The sequence below is a fragment of the Ammospiza caudacuta genome, chromosome 16 (genome assembly GCF_027887145.1).
Source record: "Ammospiza caudacuta isolate bAmmCau1 chromosome 16, bAmmCau1.pri, whole genome shotgun sequence".
NCBI classification, from domain to species: Eukaryota; Metazoa; Chordata; class Aves; order Passeriformes; family Passerellidae; genus Ammospiza; species Ammospiza caudacuta.
This window is the reverse complement of record NC_080608.1, coordinates 14,229,520-14,250,307: the sequence shown is the minus strand read 5'-3', so window position 1 is coordinate 14,250,307 and position 20,788 is coordinate 14,229,520. Positions and strand designations below refer to the sequence as shown.

At 46.5% G+C, this 20,788-nt stretch overlaps 1 protein-coding gene across 1 annotated transcript; it reads right to left on the bottom strand.

Moving 5' to 3' along the window:
• Nucleotides 1-7,907: 7,907 nt before the first annotated feature.
• LSM11 (LSM11, U7 small nuclear RNA associated) lies at nt 7,908-20,633 on the bottom strand. Its single transcript, XM_058815308.1, has 4 exons — nt 20,228-20,633; nt 16,162-16,301; nt 15,337-15,420; nt 7,908-13,837 (listed from the first exon to the last, which is right to left on the bottom strand). Exons 1-4 carry the CDS (start codon nt 20,631-20,633, stop codon nt 13,466-13,468), a joined length of 1,002 nt encoding a protein of 333 aa, XP_058671291.1. The 3' UTR covers nt 7,908-13,465.
• Between the last annotated feature and the right edge of the window lie 155 nt (nt 20,634-20,788).

The following is a 20,788-nucleotide window of genomic DNA, read 5'->3' as shown; positions in this document are numbered from 1 at the left end:
TCTATCCTTTCTGCACAGCCTGTGTTAGTGCAGTGGGTCCTTCCTTTTCTGGGATGGTCACCCCAGGCAGTGGCCACGCACAGCAGTTCAGAAATGGCACCTAGGTAGCATTTTCCTAAGAGAAAATCCATTATTGCAGCTCAAGCATCACTACTGGAACAGGGCACTGTCAGCTGCAGCAGAGCTGGGCTGCAGGCACCCCTGGGATAGGGGCAGCATTTATTTTTGGGTTCGGGGACCTGGAATAACAGTGTGGTACCTCCCCTGGACTCTGCTTTAGAGCCAGACTTACACCGTGTATGTTTCAGTTCCCAGGAAACTCTATAAATTGGGATTTGGAGTAGTTCTCTGTGCAGCTCAGTTATAAAGAGCAGTCTTCAGTTTAGCAGAAATTCTACCACAAAGTTTTTTGCTCCCAGATTTACAGGTTTTTGTTACAAGAAAATGGAAGCAAGAGAAGTTAAAATGGGAAGATGAGTGCTCTGTAATTACTGCAGATCTTACTAGCAGCTACTCAAGAGAGAAAATTTGCACTTTGCATCATCACATCAATATAATTTAAACCAAAATCTGTTAATAAGATTGACTTAATTCCTAGAACAGTGTTTGTCTTACCCTTAGTTTTAAGACAGTGTATTACTCAAAGTCCCTTTCAGAGCTGCAGCCACCCTGGTGACAAGTTTAACTTCTGACCATTGAAGTTTTACTTCAAGGCTTGGTGTAAAGGAGAGGAGTGAACCTCTGCACTACAGCCGGGCTGGAATTTTCTCTCCTCACCTCCCTCCGGCAGTGCCACAGCCCCTGGGCAGCAGGAAGGGCTGTGCACGGTGAGGGGAGCAGGTCGGTCAAGGGTGTTCCCTGGTTATTTCACGGGGGAGCCGCCCACTGCCCTCCCCGGAGCTCTCCCTTTCAGCCCAGCGCTCGCAGATTGCCAGGGGTTTATCTTTTTTGAGGCAGACAAAAGAGCACGAGGCAAAGGAGGGCCGTCACTTTGAAAGCACTTGAAAACTGCTTTCACTTTTCAAGGTCATTTGTGGAGCTTTTATCAATCAGAAAGCTAAATCCATACAAAAAGCATCTATAATGAAGCAAGCATATCTCAAGCCTTATCCCTGCAGCTGAATACGAATTATCCAGGAAGGTGCCTCAGTGGCCATGTTCACCAAGTTCAGCATCTCTGTGAACATTTACAAAGTAAGCAGAGAAGCCACTACCATTGTGATATGGCATCTATCAATTTATTGTCTTTTTTTCTGTAATTGATTTATTAATTACAGCATTTTAATGATCTATTTAAAATAAATAAACCATTTACACCATTTCAAAGGTATTTTGTGATGTTCAGCTGGTATTAAAATAGTACCAGCCTTATGTGCTTTTTCAGCAAGTGACCTAATTAGTTAATAAAGTAATTGAATATTAAAAAGGATGTTGCAAGTGATTAAAATTTAAGAGCCTTCAGAACATTATTAAAGCTATAAATCATACATCACTGTTTTAATTTGCATAGCTACAGAATTACTAATGGTCCCACATGCATAAGCTACTTGGCAATTAGTCTTTTAACAAACTGTTGGTGATACTATAAGGTTACCAAAATCTTTCCCCATCTTTGATTTGGAAACAAAATCCAGGATTGGAGAGCACTAAGGGTTAAACCTCTAAAAGCCGGGAAATTTGGTTCTTTCTGTTTTCTCCCTACCTGCCTCTGCCCCTTGTCCCTCCACCTTCTGACAGGAGAGTACATCCTCCCAAGTCCCCCTGAGGTGTGTAAAGGAATTGAGGAAGCGTCTCTCCACCTTGAGCTTCCTGACCTGGCCTCCAAGTGGTTTTCCAGCCCAGTCTGATGTGCATAAATTCCTCTACCTGGTGCTGGGCCATTTGCCACATTTCTCTCATATACACACAACAGTCACAGAGCCGCTTTCGTTCCCAGGAAGGTGGCTCTGGTCAGACAAAGGGAGCTGCTGACTGCCAGCAGTCATACCTGAGTCGTGTCCCAGGGACATTGCCTTTGGGATGTGGGTGAACCACACCAGGTGCTCGTCACCTTCCATTCTCTGTGCTGGGGCTCGCAGTACATGGGAAATCTCAAATATCCGCAAATGAAAAAGAGTTGGAAAAATGATGGGAGCTCCCTGCCCTGCCCCACGGGGCGGCCGTAGTGATGAGGGTCAGCTGCCCACGGCGCCTGGCCGAGGCCTCGGGCTGGCTGCAGGCAGGAGGAGAGACAGGATGACAGGTTTTAACTTAATTAGGCACAAACGGCACTGGCCGGGTGAGCTGCCCCGCTCTCCCCTCTCCCCAGCATTCAGCATCTCCGCGGCGGCGGCTCCCGGCCCCGGCAGTGACGGCCAGCAGAGCACGGTCCAGCGCGCAGGCAGAGCGCGGCTCTGTCTCTGCCTTCAGCACTCGCAGCCTGACAAGAGGCAAACGGTGCCGGGCAAAGAAATGACCCGGTGAGTGATGGAGCACAGCCCGGCACGGAGAGCTGCGGAGAGGGGAACAGCCGGAGCCCCGGCGGTGCCAGCTCTGCGGCCTGTGCCCCGGAGCCCCGGCGGTGCCAGCTCCGCAGCCTGCGCCCCGGAGCAGTCCCGCGGATCGGATCGCACTCCTGTCCTTGTCACCTCCCACCCGGGCTTCCCGGAATGGTTTCTCTGCTCCTGTTCCAGGGCCGGACTCGCAGCAAATGTGGGTGCCTAAGCAGTTGCTGATTTCCCCAGGGTCTTCATGGAATCACAGAATCATGGAATGCTTTGGGTTGGAAGGGACCTTAAATATCATCTAATACCAACCCTCCTGCCAACCAACCAACTTTGCACCAGAGCAGATTTGTCAGAGTCCCATCCAGCCTGGCCTTGAACCCTTCCAGAGATGGGGCAGCCACAACTTCTCTGAGCAAGCTGTGCCAAGGCTTCAACACCCTCACAGCCAAGAATTTCTCTTTAATATCTAACCTCAATTTACTCTTTCAGCACGGAGCCATTCCCCTCTTGTCCTGTCACTGCATGCCCTTGTCCTCTCTCTCTTTGGGAGCTGGGATTTCAGCATCCCAGCCCATCACAGGGACTGGTACCTGTGTGGCTCTTGCTCCCCTCCTGCCCTCACACCCTGCCCAACTGGGTCACTGCAGGTGGCTGCCTGAGTAAGATGTACCTTCATCATGTAAGCCTCAAGTCTTTTTTTTTTTTTTTTTAATAAATGGAGCAAAAAAAGGCTTTACAGAACCGCATTCACATGCGAAACAAAGACACTGTTTCACCCAGTCAGCAGAAGCCTTGGCGTAGTTTTGGCTATTAAAGTGCTACACTACCAGGAAGATTTCATTTCTGGGCAGCAAAAACTTTTCAGGAGTTTCCTTTGAAGCCTTTATTGAGGTCAGGGGCTGCAGCCTTTTGTAATCTCTCCGTGTCAGCCTACAGCAGATTTGGGAAGCCCTTTTGCAGGATATTGTGACCAGCAGCAGCTCTTTGCTCATTAGTTTACTCTCGCTAATAGATGCGAGGCCAGGGTGGAGGATGCTCTTGGCAGTGATGCACACTGCTGCACTAACACTTGCCATGACTGCAATAGAGGGAGACAGAACCACCCTCTTTTAAGGGTCTTTTTAATTAAAACACCAAGCTGAGCAATGGGTGACTTCAGAGCATTTTGACCTAACAAGGACTGACAAGCACGTGGCTGCTTTTAAAATAAACTAATTAATAGCCACTATCTTATCAGTGTAAAACTGTCAGCACAGGAGGAGGGTGGGCAAACCCAGATGCAAAGCATTTGTAAATGAGGCTACACACACACACACACACACACACACACAAATGTTACTGCAGCACCAGCAACACACCAAGGAACACACTTTGAAACATCCACCTCCAAAGGCAAACAGGAGGGGCCTGGGGCTGATTCCAATTCACACCTCTGGGCTGATTTTAGGGAAAGTTACATCAACAAACTGTTTCTGTGCACCTTGACTCCACCACCAGTATCACTTCAATGCTGCAACATCACCTGCCAGCCCTCACGACATAGGAAGGGAACCAGAGCCCACCGGGGGTGACACATCTGCCTTTGGACCAGCATACTCTGCCCAGCTGAGATATAAACTTTTTAAACACCTGGTTTTCAAAACACTACAAGCACAGGCAATTTCAGAAGCAAACACAGCTGGTGCCCCTCACCCAAACACACAGTCAGTAACTGTCCCACGTACACTAACTGCTCCTTATTCCATATGGGATCCCTTCCCTGGGAGACACTCTTCCAAAAGAAGACAACTAAAAGCCATTTCCCTGCTCTCACATTTATGCTCTGGATGCAAGGAGGTCCTGCCAAGAGTATCCCCCACCCCTCTGTCCAGCTTCCCACTGCTCTCATTTCCAAGCCTCCAAGGCAACTGTAAGTTTTTCTCCTGATGTTTTTTTACCAGCTTTGGGACATTGCCTAACAGTTGCTCACTTTTCCCAAAAGAATCGGCAAGGAGCCCTTGTTCCCAGCAGAGGAGTGCAAGATCAGGAACGTTCTGCTTTCTGGTCCAGCTTGTCCCAGCTCACAAAACAGACCCTGGCTGACTCCAGCCCTGCAGCCCCAGCATCACTTTGAGCTCTTTCCTCTCAGCGTGGTGAGTATCCTGTTTGCCATCCTTCCTGCTGCTCTCTGCCATTACCACGATAGCATCAGGTTTTCCACTTAAGCTCCCACATCCTTTTCCTGATCAACATGTTGTACAATTGTTCCATTGACCACGCTCTGATGGAAAAAACGTACCAAGCTTGGGCCTCATCCCCTGGAGGGCAGGACAGTGAGGGGCTGGTTTCCTTCTTCCAGCCTGCTCTGGTGCATTTACACATAACTCTACCAAAGCACCCACATTCTGAAACAACAGTATTTTATAGGATTTACTTCACTGCATCATTGTTTATAAATTATTTGTGATTTCTGCCCATAAATATATGACAAGGTAAGGACACCCTCAGAGTGCTGCTTTACAGCCTGGGCAGCAGTGCCAGCAGACGCTATTTCCCGATGTGTTCCAGCAGACCCGGCACCAGCTCCTGCACTCCTCCCACAGCCAGTGTTTCCTCCTGCCACAGCCTCATCTCTGCTGGACAGATACAGGACTGCTCTGCTCCTATACACAGGAGTTCCCTGGCAGAGCTGTGCTGTCACTCCTGCTTGGCCTGGCAGTGGTTTTTGCTTTTCTCCACCAAGTGCTGCCTCCCTGCAACGTCTTCAGACGTTCCCTGTGATGTTTTGCCCTCCATGGAGTTCCCTTTGACCAGAAGTTAACTTGCAGAGATGCACCTAAGCCAACGCACAGGGACTAAGCTTGGAGCAGTGCATGTCATCAGCCCTGAGCTGGAGGTGAGGGCTGCCCAGGGAGGTGCCACTGTCCCTGGAGCTGTTCAAGGAATGATGGATGTGGCACTCCATGCTCTGGTCTAGCTGACAAGGTGGGGATCAGCCACAGACTGGACTCGATTATCCTGGAGGTCTTTTCCAGCCTCAGTGATTCTGTGACTGTGTGAGGACTCTGTCCCAGTGACTCCAGGGCTGTTTTTAGGGGGAAACTTCGGCCTGTTGCAAAGGGAGAGATGATGCTGAGCAAATACTGCTCACAAGGCAGGGAGAGGCAGCGCCCGGGGCCTGACCTGGGCCGTGCGAAGCATGGGGAGCACAGACACAGACAGACACACATTCAGGCACACACGGACACAGACACACTCGGACACAGACAGACACACACAGACACATTCAGGCACACTCGGTTCCTCCAGGAGCGGCTCCCCGGGCGGTGTGCGCGGCCCCGCTGCCCCGAGCTCTCCCCTCCGCCCCCTCAGTCCCCTCACGGCCGCCGCGGGGTTTCCCTGCCCGCTGCTGCCCCCTGGCGGGGCGCGGGCCCGGCGGCGCCGCGGCGGCTCCAGGCCGGGATCGGGAGAGTGACCGGGAAGGGCCCGGCCCGTTCCCGCAGCCCCGCACGGCTGGGGGTACCTCCGGTGAGCCCGACTCTCCCGTTTTTCCCGGCGGGAGCACCAGCGGATTCCTGCTCGGTAGAGCACGCCTGGCGCTTCCGTGGCTGCGCTGCCCGGACATAGGGAGAGGCTCTGGCTGAGAGTCCCAGCGGAATAAAGAGAAGCCTGAAGGGCTGTAGCACACAGGGGAGTGTTTGGACAAACTTTCTGGAGCATTTAGTGCCCATGGAAGGGACAATTCTAGAGCCCTGAAAATCTCCCAAGCACCCCTCCAGCCTGGGATGGGGTTCCCGGGATCAGGTCCCTGCACAGAAAGGGAGCACCTGTTGATCCCACAGTTCCCAGGTTGCAATGGGCATTACTCCTTCTAGCCAAGGGCAAGGACACCTTCCACATCCCAGGTTGGTCAAGCCCCATCCAGCCTGGCCTTTAGACACTCCCAGGGATGGAGCAGCCACAGCTGCTCTGGACAACCTGTGACAGAGCCTTACCACCCTCACAAAGAAGAATTTCTCCCTAAAAAAACATTTCTGATCCAAATGTATCAGCATCACTTACCATGGGATTAGAAAGGATCCTGGAAGTCACTGGCTATGCACACTCTGGAGCAGACGCTGGGATGCTGGCTCTGGACCTCCTCAGGTTCTGGAAAACATCTGCTAGCACTGTGGAACACACACTAAGGTAACAGACCTTTGAGTGATCAGGCCACTGGTGGTTACATTTATCAACGTGAAGTTCACTTCCCTCCTGCATCTCTAAAAAACAAGTATCATGGTATTGTTACTCTGTAGATTCATACCCTTTTGAACACACAAATGACAGGTTTGTCCCCAGTTATGTGACTAGGGAACAGTGCTGTATTGACACCTGGGGGTCTCCACCCCCAGCATTTTTCCTAACCAGGCAGTCCCAGCTCCTTCACTAACACAATACACATCACTGTATCGGAAGAGCACAAAAAAAATCATGCTTTGAGGCAAACTTTTACATGGATATATTTATTGCATCGCAGTCTTAGCAATTTTAAATACAAACATTTACATCTGGAAAGCAGAATATTGCAAATTCAGTATTATCCAATATGTTCATAGCAGCATCAGCTTCCTAAGAAACAAAATGTTTAGGAAGACAGAGAAGGAATTACCAACAAGTTACACCCTCATTTATCACCATCTGACCCAAACATGGAACTGCAGCTGTGAAACAGATATTGAAGTCACCAAATGTGACCTTGAAGACGTCAGTGATTTCAAGACTGAAGAGTGTTTTTGTACCTGATTCCCCACATGGTTTTCGTGTGCCAAGGTGAGGTTAACTAACAGTCATGAGCCTGGAGAGGGCAGAGGGTTGACGTATCTGCATTACCTGACAGAGAGAGTTTGGATAACAACACTTGGCACTTGTATAGCATTTACCACTTCCCCAGCTCCTCGAAAGACAGGCAAGGAGAGCTCTTGGATGTGCTACAGCTGTGGAGCATCAGGGAGAGGGATGGAAGCGACTTGCCAAGGCCATTCAGTGAGCAAGAGGCAGTGAAGAGAGTGGAATTTGTCAGCCCCTGACTTCCAATTCCACGTCAGTCTGGTGGCTCATGCTGCTCCTTTGTGGCTCCCTAAGGAAGTTTTACAGGTGACTCATTGGAAAGAGGTCAACCCATCTGTTCCCCTTGTAATGCCCATTTTAGTTTTAGAGAAACCAAACATTTCTCTCATCTCGTCCTCTCAGAATAATAAAGACACCTTGGCACAGCTGCACTTTGCTCTGAAGCAGTGGAAATCAGAAGCAATCACTATAGGAGCAGCTTTAATTTCTTTCCTGAGGGAGAGCACTGATCTTTTGAGAGGAAAAAGGATGGATATGTTTTCACACAAACTGATCAAACTACTTTTCATTCTAAGTGAATACAAGACTGACTGAAAGTCTCAGGTCTGAAAGTCTCAGGTGTACTATTTTTTTTTTTCAACAAAGTCATCCAGGTGTACACCAGAAAGCCAGAAGTTAAGATAGTTATCCAGGAACATCAGGAGGCATTTTCCTTCCCTGACAGGCCTACATTCCACCAGCTAAGAGCAAGAGCACTTACAGTGACATCTGAAAGGACTTGTAAACACCAGGAGACAAGCATCTCTGCTATTTCCCCATTAAAATAGTCCTTTCTCCTGCACCCCAGGAAGCCAAGGAAAACCAAGCCTTCTCCATCTCCACCTCAAAAGGGCAAATTTGCTTAGTTCCTTCTTCTGTTGAGTTTCCTCTGCAAAATATTAAGAGGCAGGATCAAACATGTCAGTCATTAGGGCTGGAGCCTGGCAGATTCCAGGGGCAGTTCAGGTGCTGTGAAAGGCTCACAGCATAAGGGAGGCTGCACTCAAGAGCTGGCTCAGCATCCTCCCCTTCATCTACAGAGCTCAACTGCCCAGTGCTGGCAGGATTGTGCCCAGGGCACAGGTTAGAAAGCCCCTTCCCATGTCAAGGAGTTACCACCACCTGAGTCATTCCTCTCCCCTCCTCTTTGCCTACTATCCCACCTAACACTACTCTCTGTCAGTGTGAAGCCATTCCCCCTTGTCCTGGCACTCCAGGCCCTTGTCAAGAGTCTCTCTCCATCTTTCTCATAAGCTCCCTTCAGGTACTCAAAGGCTGCAATTAGGTCACCCCAAAGCTTCCCTTCTCCAGGCTGAACAATCCCAACTCTCTCACCCTTTCCTGGTGTGCAATACTAATTACAATCACAATTTCACAAATTCTGTAAAAACTTACTTTTCCAATATTATTTCTAGTCAGCAGCAGCCTTTCCTAATGTTCTAACAGACTGCCTTAGGCTTGCCATTAGCACAAACTTGAATTTCTTAAGCCAACATCAAGAAGCGAAAGCATGAACTGAAGTAGTTCTGGGCTGCAGATGCTGCAGACCTCAGCATTCATATTTTACACTTGGCAGTGCAGGCAGGACAGAAAACATCCTCATATTAATTGGCAGTATTTGGAGTGAGGCTCTGAGGCAGACACTGGCATATACCTGAGCAGCTTCTCAGGCAAGAGCTGTCCTGGCTGAGGGAATCACTGCATCACCTCTGAAAAGCTGCAGCACTCTGCCTTCCAGTTTTATCCAGAGGCAGAGCTTGCAGTGTAAGTTGGTGCTTATAACTCTCATCTGTTTAATCAAAGATAGAAAGTTTACCTGGAGATAAACATCCTCATAAACTCAGTGTTTTCAGTCTGCTGTCCCAGCTCCATTTACCTTCAAGATTCTGGATCAAATAGTTTACACCTGTCTCACTTAGGTCAGTGCCAGTAAGAAACAGAAAGGCTGAGTGTGGGCAGAATATTGGACAGAATGTCAAATTCAATAAAAATTATACATCTTTTTACTCTGCCTCTTTTTATCCTGCACACCTCTTCACCCAGTGATTCACAGGTGCAAGTGGGTGACTGCAACAACAAACTAGGAAAACCTAGTACTTTGTGGAGCAAAATAAGTAAAAAACTTATTTTCTTAAAAGTTTAAAAAAATCACTTTACTCCAAAAAGTAATATTATCCAAGATAAATAATTCTTCTGAGCAAATAATTCCAAAAATCTAAAGAGAACAGTATGAAAATGAAGAACAGCCAAAGGCTCTTTGAATTCAAAACTGGATGGGGTAAGATTCCTTAGGGAAGGGTAAAAACCAGTGGGCACTCAGGCCTGTTCCTGCTGGACACTGCCCTGCTGAGGGAATGCTGCAGAAGAAACAATGAATCCAAACACTGAAGGAGAAGAAGCAGATGGAAAACAGCACTCACTGATTAATTCAGTAATCACCTGCAGAGGACATGCTAAGTACTTCACTCTAGGTCAGAAAAAACCCTTCCAGGCAATTAACAAGCTGGACCAGTCAGTTGAGAGAAGGAACCAAACCTACACTTTTTTATGAGCTTTTTTCCCCCTTTGGCCGTACCTTTTCTACAACCACAGCCTAAGGAGTGTTTGATAAAAATGAAACACCTGTGCAAAAACATTTCCTAAGAAATAATCCCAGAAATGAGAAATTATTTTAAAACTTCCTCAAATTATCCCAACGCTTCTTTGAAGTTATTGCAGAAAACCGCTCCCTGCAGTAACTGGGTACCTCACCCCAAACACACTTTAAGAACCATTACTGAGCACCAGGCTGAGCAAAGTCCCAGAAATACAGGACAGGGGGCACCTGTGGATCCTTTCTAGGGAGGTTTTCATATCTGCCCAAAGCTTTTTCACTCTCACATTGCTCTGTTTCCTACTCTTCATTCCTTAGCACAAAGACTTTGGTGTGTTCATGCTCACAGCATCACTGCAGCGAGAGGAACGGCTGGGAGCAAAAAACTTTTTGAGCAAAAGATTTTATGTTGAGTTTGGAAAAGAAAAACCATAGAAAGAAACAATTAAAAAAACCACTGAAAACCCAAGCTCATTTGGTTCCAAAGGTTGTTTTCATTTTCTTCTTCTTTTTTTAAACAGAAGAATACTGTTTAAATACTTCAGTGAGGTAGAAGATCCCATTTCAGAACATGACATTCAGTTTTATTTAAAGAGCAATGTTATCTGAAGTACTGAACAAGCAAGTGACAACACACCTACAGGATCACTTGCTTCATCACAATCACGATGCTTGAAAGAGACAAAATCCATAAGACAAATTTTTAATAATGCATTTTAAAAATACACAATGCCAGAAAAAGTGGGAAAAGGAAGACATTTTGGAAGACCTGAAGTTGTAGAAGAGGAAGCAGCTTGGAAATAATGAGAAAGGTGGACAGGAAAGTAGGATACAAATGAAGAACCAGCAAATAATTCATTAAATCTAAATTGGAAGGGAGCAGTTCAACCAGCTTCACAGATGAGAGGAGGAACATTTTAACAATGAGGAATGAGGTAGTACAAAAAAAGTAGATAAACTATAATCCTTAAGCAGGTTTGCTCACCAAGGTGATGATTCTGGAAGAACAGGTCAGGGATGATATAAAAATCAAGGCACAAACTTAAGTCTAAGCACCAGCACTTTTCATCAAATGTAAACAAAAACTCATAGATGCGAAGCAACAAACATCTGAAAGGTTTCAGGGAAAAACTCATTATGAAAGGAAACATTGAGACTTCCAGCAGCAACTGAGAACTTGGCAAAGTGTCAATCAACAGGAAAGGCAGCACAGCCACAAATACATTCATGGTAGCTGTATCTTAGTTAATGCACAAGGCATAAACTAGGCAGACAAAGATTTAAAAATATGAGGTGAAGAAAAGCAAGAATTCAATGAGCTGTCACTGTATGTCAGCTTGAGGAAGATCTGACACCCTTTGGTCAAATACAAAAGAAAGAGGAGAGGTCAGAACCAGTGGCCTTTGGTAGTAATAGAAAAGGCAGAGAGGAGTCATCCCAAGCAGCTGAAATAAGAACAAAGCTGCCAGAAAACAGAGAGGAAAATCCCCACAACCATAAGGAAGTAAATATTCACTTGCAGGAAAAGCTGCTGGGAAGTCAGGAGCAGAGATAAGCACCTTGTTTCTAGCTTCACACGTTTCTAGCAATTTGTGAGGGTTCTGGTTACTACGCAGAAAGCCAACCAGGAAAGGGTGCAGAAAGGCAGGACAACAAGAACAGTCTTTGTAAACCAGAGTTTAGAATGTCCTGAGGAGACAAAGTACTGACAGGAGAAAGGGGAAAAAAAAGAGGAAAAAATGGGAAAAAACTGCTGAGCACATGAACACAAACATGAAAAGAAGGAAAGGGAAACAAGAACCTCCATGAGAAGAATCTTTCCAGTGCCTAAGTCTCAGTTCACAGAGGGATGGCATTACAGCAGTAAAGCAATGTTTCAGAAGAAGCTGCAGAGAGTATTTAATTTTTTTTTCTTTTCTTTTTCTCCCTTGATGAAATTATTTTGCCTCAACAGTACTTTTTATTCTGTCCCAGGCTGAACTTGGCTTTGAGCTCAGTGGCTGAGCTCATCAAGCCCCATGTCATATGAAATGTTGACTAAGTTTCAAGCTCCCCCAGAGGCAAACAGCTGCTTCGTATGTCCAGAATGCCTGCAAAATGATTTCTGTGCTTCACCCAAACACCAGACATATCCCTAACGACCAAGCAAGCAGAATGCTGCATCTGCAGCAACAGAAATCCATGTCACCCACAGTACAGCCACTCAATTTGAGAACTCAGGGTATCTATATGCAATGTCAGTCCTGCCACAAAGCAATTTCCCAACTTCAGCTTAAACACACAGAGCTGCTGCAAAGCACAAGGCAGTTGGGATGAATACAGAATAGCAGCATGAAATCTCCTTTGACAACAAAGGAACAGGCTACATAATGGAACAGCTTCATTTACCCTCAGACTTCTGCAGGTAGGTTTTTTGGGAAGCAGTTTATACCTGCTGAACCTTGGCCTCACCTGCAATAATACAACAGCCTTGCTAAAATGAAACACTGATGAGTTTGACTTCTATACTTCAAAACCTTTTCAGGCACATCTCCAAAGCTCAACTGGAATTAGATGATGCATCCTTCACATGGACAGGAAAGACCCATGAAGATTCCTGCTCCATGAGAACTGCTGCAGACACAGCAGCTCTGGTTTCAAGAGAGGGGGGAGCCTGAAAGGTGTTTAAATACAGGACAGGTGTGCTCAGCACAAGCACACCTGAGAAAAACCCAATCTTTGCCAGCTTCACTCTTACACTAAGTAGCAAGTGGGTGAAATATAAAAGGATAATTTTCCATCCTCACCCACAATAAACTCCAAACAGAGAGGTCTCTGAGTCAGCTACATCATCTGCTTGCTGGTGACACAGGGCCAAAGCACAACATTACAGAGAGCCTAAGCTTTGATACTGGAAACAACTTACAGTCCTGCCATCACCCACATTAAAAGAATACTTTACAATTAAGGGCTTTTCTATCACACAGAGCATTACAGAGCTAACTATGGCAAAGAGGCCAGTAGCCATCAGCAGGATGTGACTCCAATATTTTATGAACTATTTCAAAATGACTGTCAGAGTTATATCTGAAAAAGAGGACATCCATGTAACAGCAGCAGATAAACTGTTGGTTTCATTAGCAATTTCATCTTGATATTACTCAGAATGTGCAAAAGAGCATTTCTGATTTATTGCAGGTCCAGATCTTATCTTTAAATGTGTGCCACAAGTAGTTCCTGTAACAGAGTACACCAAATTCTCTTACAACCCTCTCCATTAGCTTCCTTTTAAGAAACAGAGGGATCTGTGCTTAACTCCCTCATATCACAGAAACAACTGTGTTGCTGACCTTCTCCTAAGACCCCCAACAGTGATCCAAGGAGGCTGCTTTGGCATCAAGCCCAGGATGCTCAGGTTACAATTCTTTCCCCTGCCTTGACGTGGCAATGGGAAACCAGCCACGGTACCATCCTACTCAATGACAACTCTAAATAGCAATGGGAGCTGCAGCAGCAAGTCATGCTATCAAATAAATACTCTGCCAAAGGCTCAGCCAAGTCAATGTGCTAAATGGACAAGCAAGACATTCTCTCCTCGGATAAAGATCTGGTTTATGTGGCGTGTGAACACCTGCTGATAATCCACCTTGGGCCGCCTCCTCCTGCGGGGCTGGCTCCTGCCCCGGGCCCCCTCTGGCTGGGCAGTCCTGCTGCCCACATCAGCTTCACTTCTGTCACCTGGGGTCCTCTTCTCTGCAGCTCTGCCCGAGTGCTTCTGCCTCTCACGCTCCTCTTCTGCTCTCCCTCGTCCAGATCCAGCCTTCAAAGTCAGCGTCTGAGAGTAATTTGTCAGGGCCAGCTCCTTTGAGACAGTCTTTGAGTCAGCTCCCTTCTTCCCCGAGGATTCCTGCAGCTTGAGTCTGTCAAACAGCTGCAAAAGGACAGTTGTATCTATGACCACACTTGTAAAACAAGACAGGCCACTTGTTCCACACTTCTACATTGTATTTTCATGTACAATCCCAAAGCAGCTCACAAGACACAGTGACAAATCTCCACCAGCAATAAAGGCCATGTTTGCTTACCAAAGTCAAACAGTGACAGAAGGTGAACGAGTCTCTTGCATGGTCATGACTGTCTAAATATGAGCACCAAGGAATTTAATTTTGGGAGCAACACTGCTGTGTGGTAGCCTTTAACTTTGGTCAGGAGAAACAGAGATACCAAGTTGCTCCTATAGCTCACTTTTCCCCATGTTCTTTTAATGTTTCAGACAGTTTTAGAGAGATTTCCATCCTTGTATCATGAATCCCTAAGATAAGGGGTCTCCATTAGCAGAATCTGTACACTGAAAAATGGAGGAATCTTTTGTGTTCACCAAAATAAACTAAAAGATGACGTGTGGGTATTCTGGGAGGTGAGCAGATCATAAACAACAGAAAAATAATAAAAGCTACAGCAGCAGACCCAAAGCACTGTATGAACTCATTAATCTAAAAACACATGGTGCTGAAACTGGAAAAGAAATTGCTTTTGCTCTGGCAGCAGACAAGCTTTTATGAAATAATGGCAAATGAGATTTTTGGTTAGCCTCTCTCTTCCCAGCAACAGGATGGAAAGCCAATGGCTGTGAGAGGGAGCTAAAGGAACAATGACAACTTGATTATTTTTAACTAATCTTTAAAAGAAGGAAGGGTGGGATCTACCAGAAAACAGATTTAAATGGCAGGAATTTGAAAGCAAACTCCTCACAATGAAACATTTTAAATGTTTTTGTGATGCTTCTCTGATGTTCAAAAGGCCTGGAGCTGTTGCCATTTAACGGGCACTGCCCTGTCATATTTTTTTCCCTTCATTGTTCAAAAGTTCATCTATCATCTCTTCAGTTGTCAACGTGGTAAACAACTCTATTTGCAGCTGGATCCTAGAGAGGGGAGAGCTTTGGAGATCTTGGGCTTCACAGTACCCACACTGGAAGCTCAAGTGACCAAAGAGCTGTGTTGTTCCTCTGGCTGCAGACAGACTGTGCCATGAGGAACATCAGTACCAGAGGGGTGCTCTGCCACATTCCCTGGCAAGACAAACATGGACCTGATCAGTCCATGGTGCAAAAAACACACAGAACAAATCCCACATCAAAACCCACAGAGTGAGCTTCTAGAGGTTCAGCATGCTACATTAAGCAGTGGCAACAATTCTGATCTGGTTCTAAAGTGGAGCTTTAGGAACACTGAACTACTAAAGTACTTTCAGAAAGATCAGAAAACATTTTGGGGAATTTTTTGCTCAGTTCAAATTATTTTAGAGTCATCTGTAATAAAAGGAGGTAAAATATTTCAAATTAAAATATGGGCTCCAAATCAATCCTCCCTTTTTATGACTTTGAAAAAGGAGATCCTAATAAGAAAGCAAACAGCAGATGTCACCTACTCGGGTCAGTGAGAGCTGAGGTTCTGCATAGAAGGCTTTGCCCATTACTGGTTTCCTGTATGTCTCATCCACATCTGTCAGGGCCTAAAAAAGATAAAAGAAACTGAAAGATTGAAATTAAAATAAAACATGAAGCAGCTTTGGACCAGCTTTGTGTCAAAGCATTATGAAATTATGTTTTGAGAGAAAATCCATCCCAGGAACAAGCTGTGCTTTGGAGCTGGTTTGTTAATCATCTAAATTGTACTAAGTATAAAGCAGCAGCAAAGTTCATTCTGCATTATTTGCAAAATCTCTGTGATTCTTGCCTGCAAAATCCTTCCCTCCTCCCCAATCCCAAACTTTTCACACCTCCAGGCTCACGAATATTTAATAGCTGCTTTTCCATCTACTTTAAGATCTTCACAAGGTAGAAAACAGGGAAAAGCTTTTGTCACTGGCAGCTCAGTGATATCAGTGAGAGAAAACACAGAAGCACCCATCACTATAGAAAGACTGGATTTTGCAGAGAAAGTAAGCTCTGGAAGCTTCTGATACTCCTCATATTCCATCTCCTGTATTCTTATACAAAACTCTGAAGATTTTGGGAAACCTTCAAAGCTTCTCTCTCACCTAAAACCTCTCTAAGATGGTTGGGCACCTCCCAGATGTACCAGTCCAACACCAAGTACCACTTGTGCCTGAAACCCAGCACTTGGTACCAGAGCAAATTTTGTGAACCACAAAACCACCTTAACCTTCCCCATACGTCATTTGCTTAAAGCTGTTACAAATTTCAAGTTTCCAATATAACAGTTACAAATGAAGGGCTGGAACAATAATTACCATATTCCAGAATTTGTCAAATGCAACCAAAAAGCCAGTGCAGACTCCACGAAGGCCCTTGAAAGTGCGGATGTGGACGTTGATTCTGACACCATCCCGGACACAGCGATGGAGCTCCCCCAGGGGGCTGCCTTCATGCACTAGGACAGAAAGAGAACATCACCAGTCTCCACCAAAATACACAGAATCACAGAACAGAACTGTAGAATGGCCTGAGTTGGAATGATTGATTAAAGATTATCTTCTTTCAACTCCCTCCCACAGGCAGAAACAGCTGCCACTAGACCAAGGTTGCTCAGAGCCCCATCCAGCCTGGCCCTGAACACTTCCAGGCTTGGGGCAGCCACAGCTTCTCTGGACAATCTGTGCCAGGGCCTCAGCACTCCCACAGCCAGGAATTTCTCTCTAATATCTAATCTAAACCTACTTTTTTTCAGTTTGAAGCTACTCCCACTTTTCCTGTCACTATGTATTTTTGTAAACTCTCTTCATATCTATCTAAAAGCCATGTAGAAATCCACTCTATGTACAAGTATGGCAGAGCTTGGCACAGCACTGGTGTTCACAACAATAGCAATGAAGAAGCCCCAAGCACTGCAGCACACTGTGGTTGCCATTACCAGACCACCAAAACTCTTCTTACAATGGGGAGAGCCAAGACCAGAAAATATGAAGGTTTTGCTTTACATAGCCCACAGCCAAATCAGCCTTAGCTGAAAATCTTTTTGCTACATTTCAAAAACCTTCCAAGTAATCCAAACTGAAAATAAATAAAATCCCCCACCAGTTGAGAGGGAACAGAAAGCTCACAGGGGCAGAGTTAGTTCCACAGAAAAGACAAATGCCTGGTTAAGGCTACCTCAGTTTAGTTATGAGCTGTGAATAAAGAACTGTAGCAGATTTGTTCCTTTTTTTTACAGGGGGATTTCTGAAACAATGAATGACCAAAATCCTTCAGCTTACTAAACTGGACCAGTTGAAACTGATGAAAATGCATTGTTTCAGTTAAGATTTCAGCAGCCAGATGAACATCCTTCAAAGTCCTACAAGTCTCTGGCAAGGAAATAAAATTGCTCTCAGGAGCAGCCAGCAATTAAACCATGCTAGGGCCCAGGACAATAATGCTTTAACCAGAGCAAAAGTGAAGGAATTCAGTAAAACTTCAGGAATTCAGGAATTCAGTAAAATAAGCTTGCCTGGCTCACACAGGCCTTGTCTTCACACCAGAAATCTTTGCAAGTGTAACATATCTAGAAGGGTAGATATTATTTACAATTTCCACCCATGTCCTGGTACCCACATGCTGTACAATTCCTACTAAGAGTCAGGAAGAAGACTTGGTCTAAAATCTCACATGGTTCTGCACATTAATAAAACATGTGAGCCAGAGATGACCTCTCACCTTGTGCTTTAGGGACTGTACACTCAAGGTTTGATTTGCACACCAGAAATTGCTTCCTGTGAGTGTAAAGTGACTGTGTAAAACAGCTGATCTGCAGGACTGGGCTGCAGGGTAATTCATGGCCACAGCAGGGAAATCTAAATCAGTTTCCTCTGAATTAACCTAATCACATTTATTTTTTGAGATCCATTGTGTTCTTGCCAGCCCTCTCCAGCTGGATAACTGCAGGAAATTGGTTTCACACAGAGCATAAGCTGTCTCAGCACCTCCCAGCCTTGCTTAGGGGGTCTTTCCATGGGCCTCCGTGTGTCCTTCAGCTGAACTGATAACAAACATGTTGTAGATTGACAGATCCATCACAGGAACCACAGACGACACCATCATGGTATCAAATTAATGCTTCCAATCAGAAAACAGTATTTTTTCTAACCAACCCTGAGAACTTACATAACAATTTAAAATCCAGACTTATTTTTAGATTTTAAGTACCAATATTCCATTTTAATAGGAACTCTATCTACACCTAACCCTTATTTTCAACTTATTTTCAACTATGCCTCTGTCTCTCATCACCCAGGAAAACACTACAGAGCTCCACCAAATCTACACTCTACCCACTTTTCCTTCTGTGTAAGGTTCTGGCTCCTCCATGGCAAACTTCCAGCTTCATCTGAGCAAAAGGGCAGAACACATCATCCAAAAATCCTTCAACAACCTGACATTCTCAGCAAAAACAAAACTAGCAAAGCAAGGCATTTATTTTTGGAACACACCTCCTCTGCAAGCACTCTGAGCTGTAATGAACAGGATCTGCACACAGCTAAATCTGCCTGTGCCTTCTCTGTTGTTAGAGAAATGAACAATGTTTCAACAGACAGGGAAAAAAGTTACCAAGCTGGTTCTCAAAATCCAACCCTTACCTGGATAAAATAAGCACATGCTTAATAGCAGGACTCTGAAAAATGAGTCCAAAACTACTATGAACAGAGGGCAAGCATCCCAAATGGGTGAAAATAAAGATTTAAACTCTGGTTAAGTTCAAGTCCTTGTCCTTAAAGCAGACTCTATTAAGAGGCAAGATTAGAAAAACCACAAGAGAAAAGTTGAAATAACTCAAAACACATCAAACACCTTTCCACCTGCCCTGCACATGAATTCTCTGCCCCTTGGTAAATGCAAAGTGATGACAAATAACTCCTCCTGAAGTGATCCACACAGGCCAAGTTCCAAACACCTGTGGTGCAGACATCCCCCAGTTACAAGGAAAGCACACAACTTTGGCTATAAATCACTCATAAAACACTCCAGGCTGCTGAATAGCACTTTCTGTATCAGTTGTGCCAGACTTCTTTGAAGTCCAGACATGGATGTGTGGATATTAAGTATGTGTTCTTAATTGTTCTTAATTTTCACAGTGGTTTTTTTTTCCCTCAATTTTCATCACCAGTGCAAACTGAGATATTTTTAATTAAGATCTGAAATCAACATTTAAGGTCAGTTTTCTGGAAATCCTGGCTAACAGAAGCTCTGCATTTGTGCAGAACACTAAGTGTGATACTTAAGAGCATGCAGCACCTATAGCAATGAACACATTGTGTTTTAGTGTCTGAGCAAGAAAAAAGTTTTGCCTTGGGCATTCAGAATCAAACATTTTGGGCTTTGCCTTTTTAGAAAAAAAAAAAATTAAGGTGATGGTGCAAAGATAATCTGATTCCAAAATGAACCCCAGTATTTTTAATTAAGTGCACTAAAGTTACATCTCACCTGACAACAATGCCATTTGATTCTTGGTGTGGGGGCACAAGTAGCACCTCTTCATATTTAGGGGATGTTTACCCTGACTGCTCACAGAACATTTTTACAAGAAATAAGTATCATCATCACAGCTGATGAATTTAAATTTACATCACAGCTGTCTCTCACCTCAATCCACTGCTCTGCCACCCTGTTATCAGAAATGCCAGTATTTCTGCCTGCAGGATGTTTGGTTAGCAACCAAGAAACAGCAGTGTGTTACAGACTTTGCCTGTGGTTATGGTTTAACTACACCCTGGACTGGCCCAAACATGGTTTAAAATAGTATTTTTGAGAATATAGCAGTGTCTCATCCTTTTTCTCCTGAAAACCAAGAGGATGCAAGTAATTCACCAATTAACAGAGCAGAACATGACCACAACAAAGTCAGTGTCATCTCTGCGTGAGTAGCTCTGTGAAAAGCTGTTCCTCATTCCTGCACACCATTTCAGAGATCACGGAATGGTCTCGGTTGAGAAAAACCAAAAAGCCCATCTTGTTCCAATCCCTCTGCCACCTGCAGGGACACCTTCCACTATCCCAGGCTGCTCCAAGCCCCATCCAAACCGGCCTTGGACACTTCCAGGGATGGAGCAGTCACAGCTTCTCTGAGCAACTTGTGCCAGTGCCTCTGCACCCCAGGGTCATTTCCCATCAAACCAAATCATTCACCACCCACACCCCACTGTCACCCAACCGCTTCCGCCAGCCATCGCTCCCTCCTCACCCCCAAACTCCACCGCAACTCCGCGCCGGCCCAGCCCAGCCCAGCCCAGCCCAGCAAGCCCCCGGCCCTCACACCCTCCGCCCTCCCTCAGCCCCGGCTCCCTGCGACCGCCCCGCCCGGGGCCGCGCTGCCCGCGCCCTTACGGGGCATCCTGGTGAGGACATTGCGCGGTGCCCGCCGCCGCCGCCTCGCCGTTCCGCCTTCCTCCTGCTCGGGGTCCGCGTTCACCATGAGGCTGCGGAGGCGCTGGATGCGCTCGGGGTCGGGGGCGGGCGGGCCCCGGCGGGACGCGCGGGCGGCGGTGGCACCGCGGCTGGCGGGGGCACCGCGGCGGCCGTGCGGGCGGCGCAGGCCGCGCTGGAAGCTCTCGTACTCGGCGAGGTTGTTGAAGCAGGGCGCGGCGGGGAAGGGCAGCGGCGTGCGCGGCGAGTAGAGCGCCAGCAGCGGGTCGAAGCGGCTGGAGCTCACATCCAGGCGGCCGGGGCTGGGCGAGCGGCGGCGGGGGCCCCGCGGCTCCGCGCTCGCCGCGCCCGCCTCGTCCTCCTCCATGCCGGGCTGCGGCCGGCCGCGCCGCCCAGCGCCGCCGCCAGGGGGCGCTGCCGCTCAACGCCCCGGGCCTGAGGGCGGAGCGACCGCCATGGGCGGGAGGGACCCGGGAGGGAGCCGGGGGGAGCCGTGAGGGACCGCGGGAAGCACGGACACCT

Excerpts from the sequence above, each read along its gene's own strand:
- LSM11 (XM_058815308.1), bottom strand. The coding sequence starts at position 20,633 with ATGGAGGAGGACGAGGCGGGCGCGGCGAGCGCGGAGCCGCGGGGCCCC. Across the intron at positions 15,421-16,161 it reads TTGACAAATTCTGGAATATG|GCCCTGACAGATGTGGATGA; the intron begins GTAATTATTGTT and ends TATCTTTTTTAG. Across the intron at positions 13,838-15,336 it reads CTCAGCTCTCACTGACCCGA|CTGTTTGACAGACTCAAGCT; the intron begins GTAGGTGACATC and ends GTCCTTTTGCAG.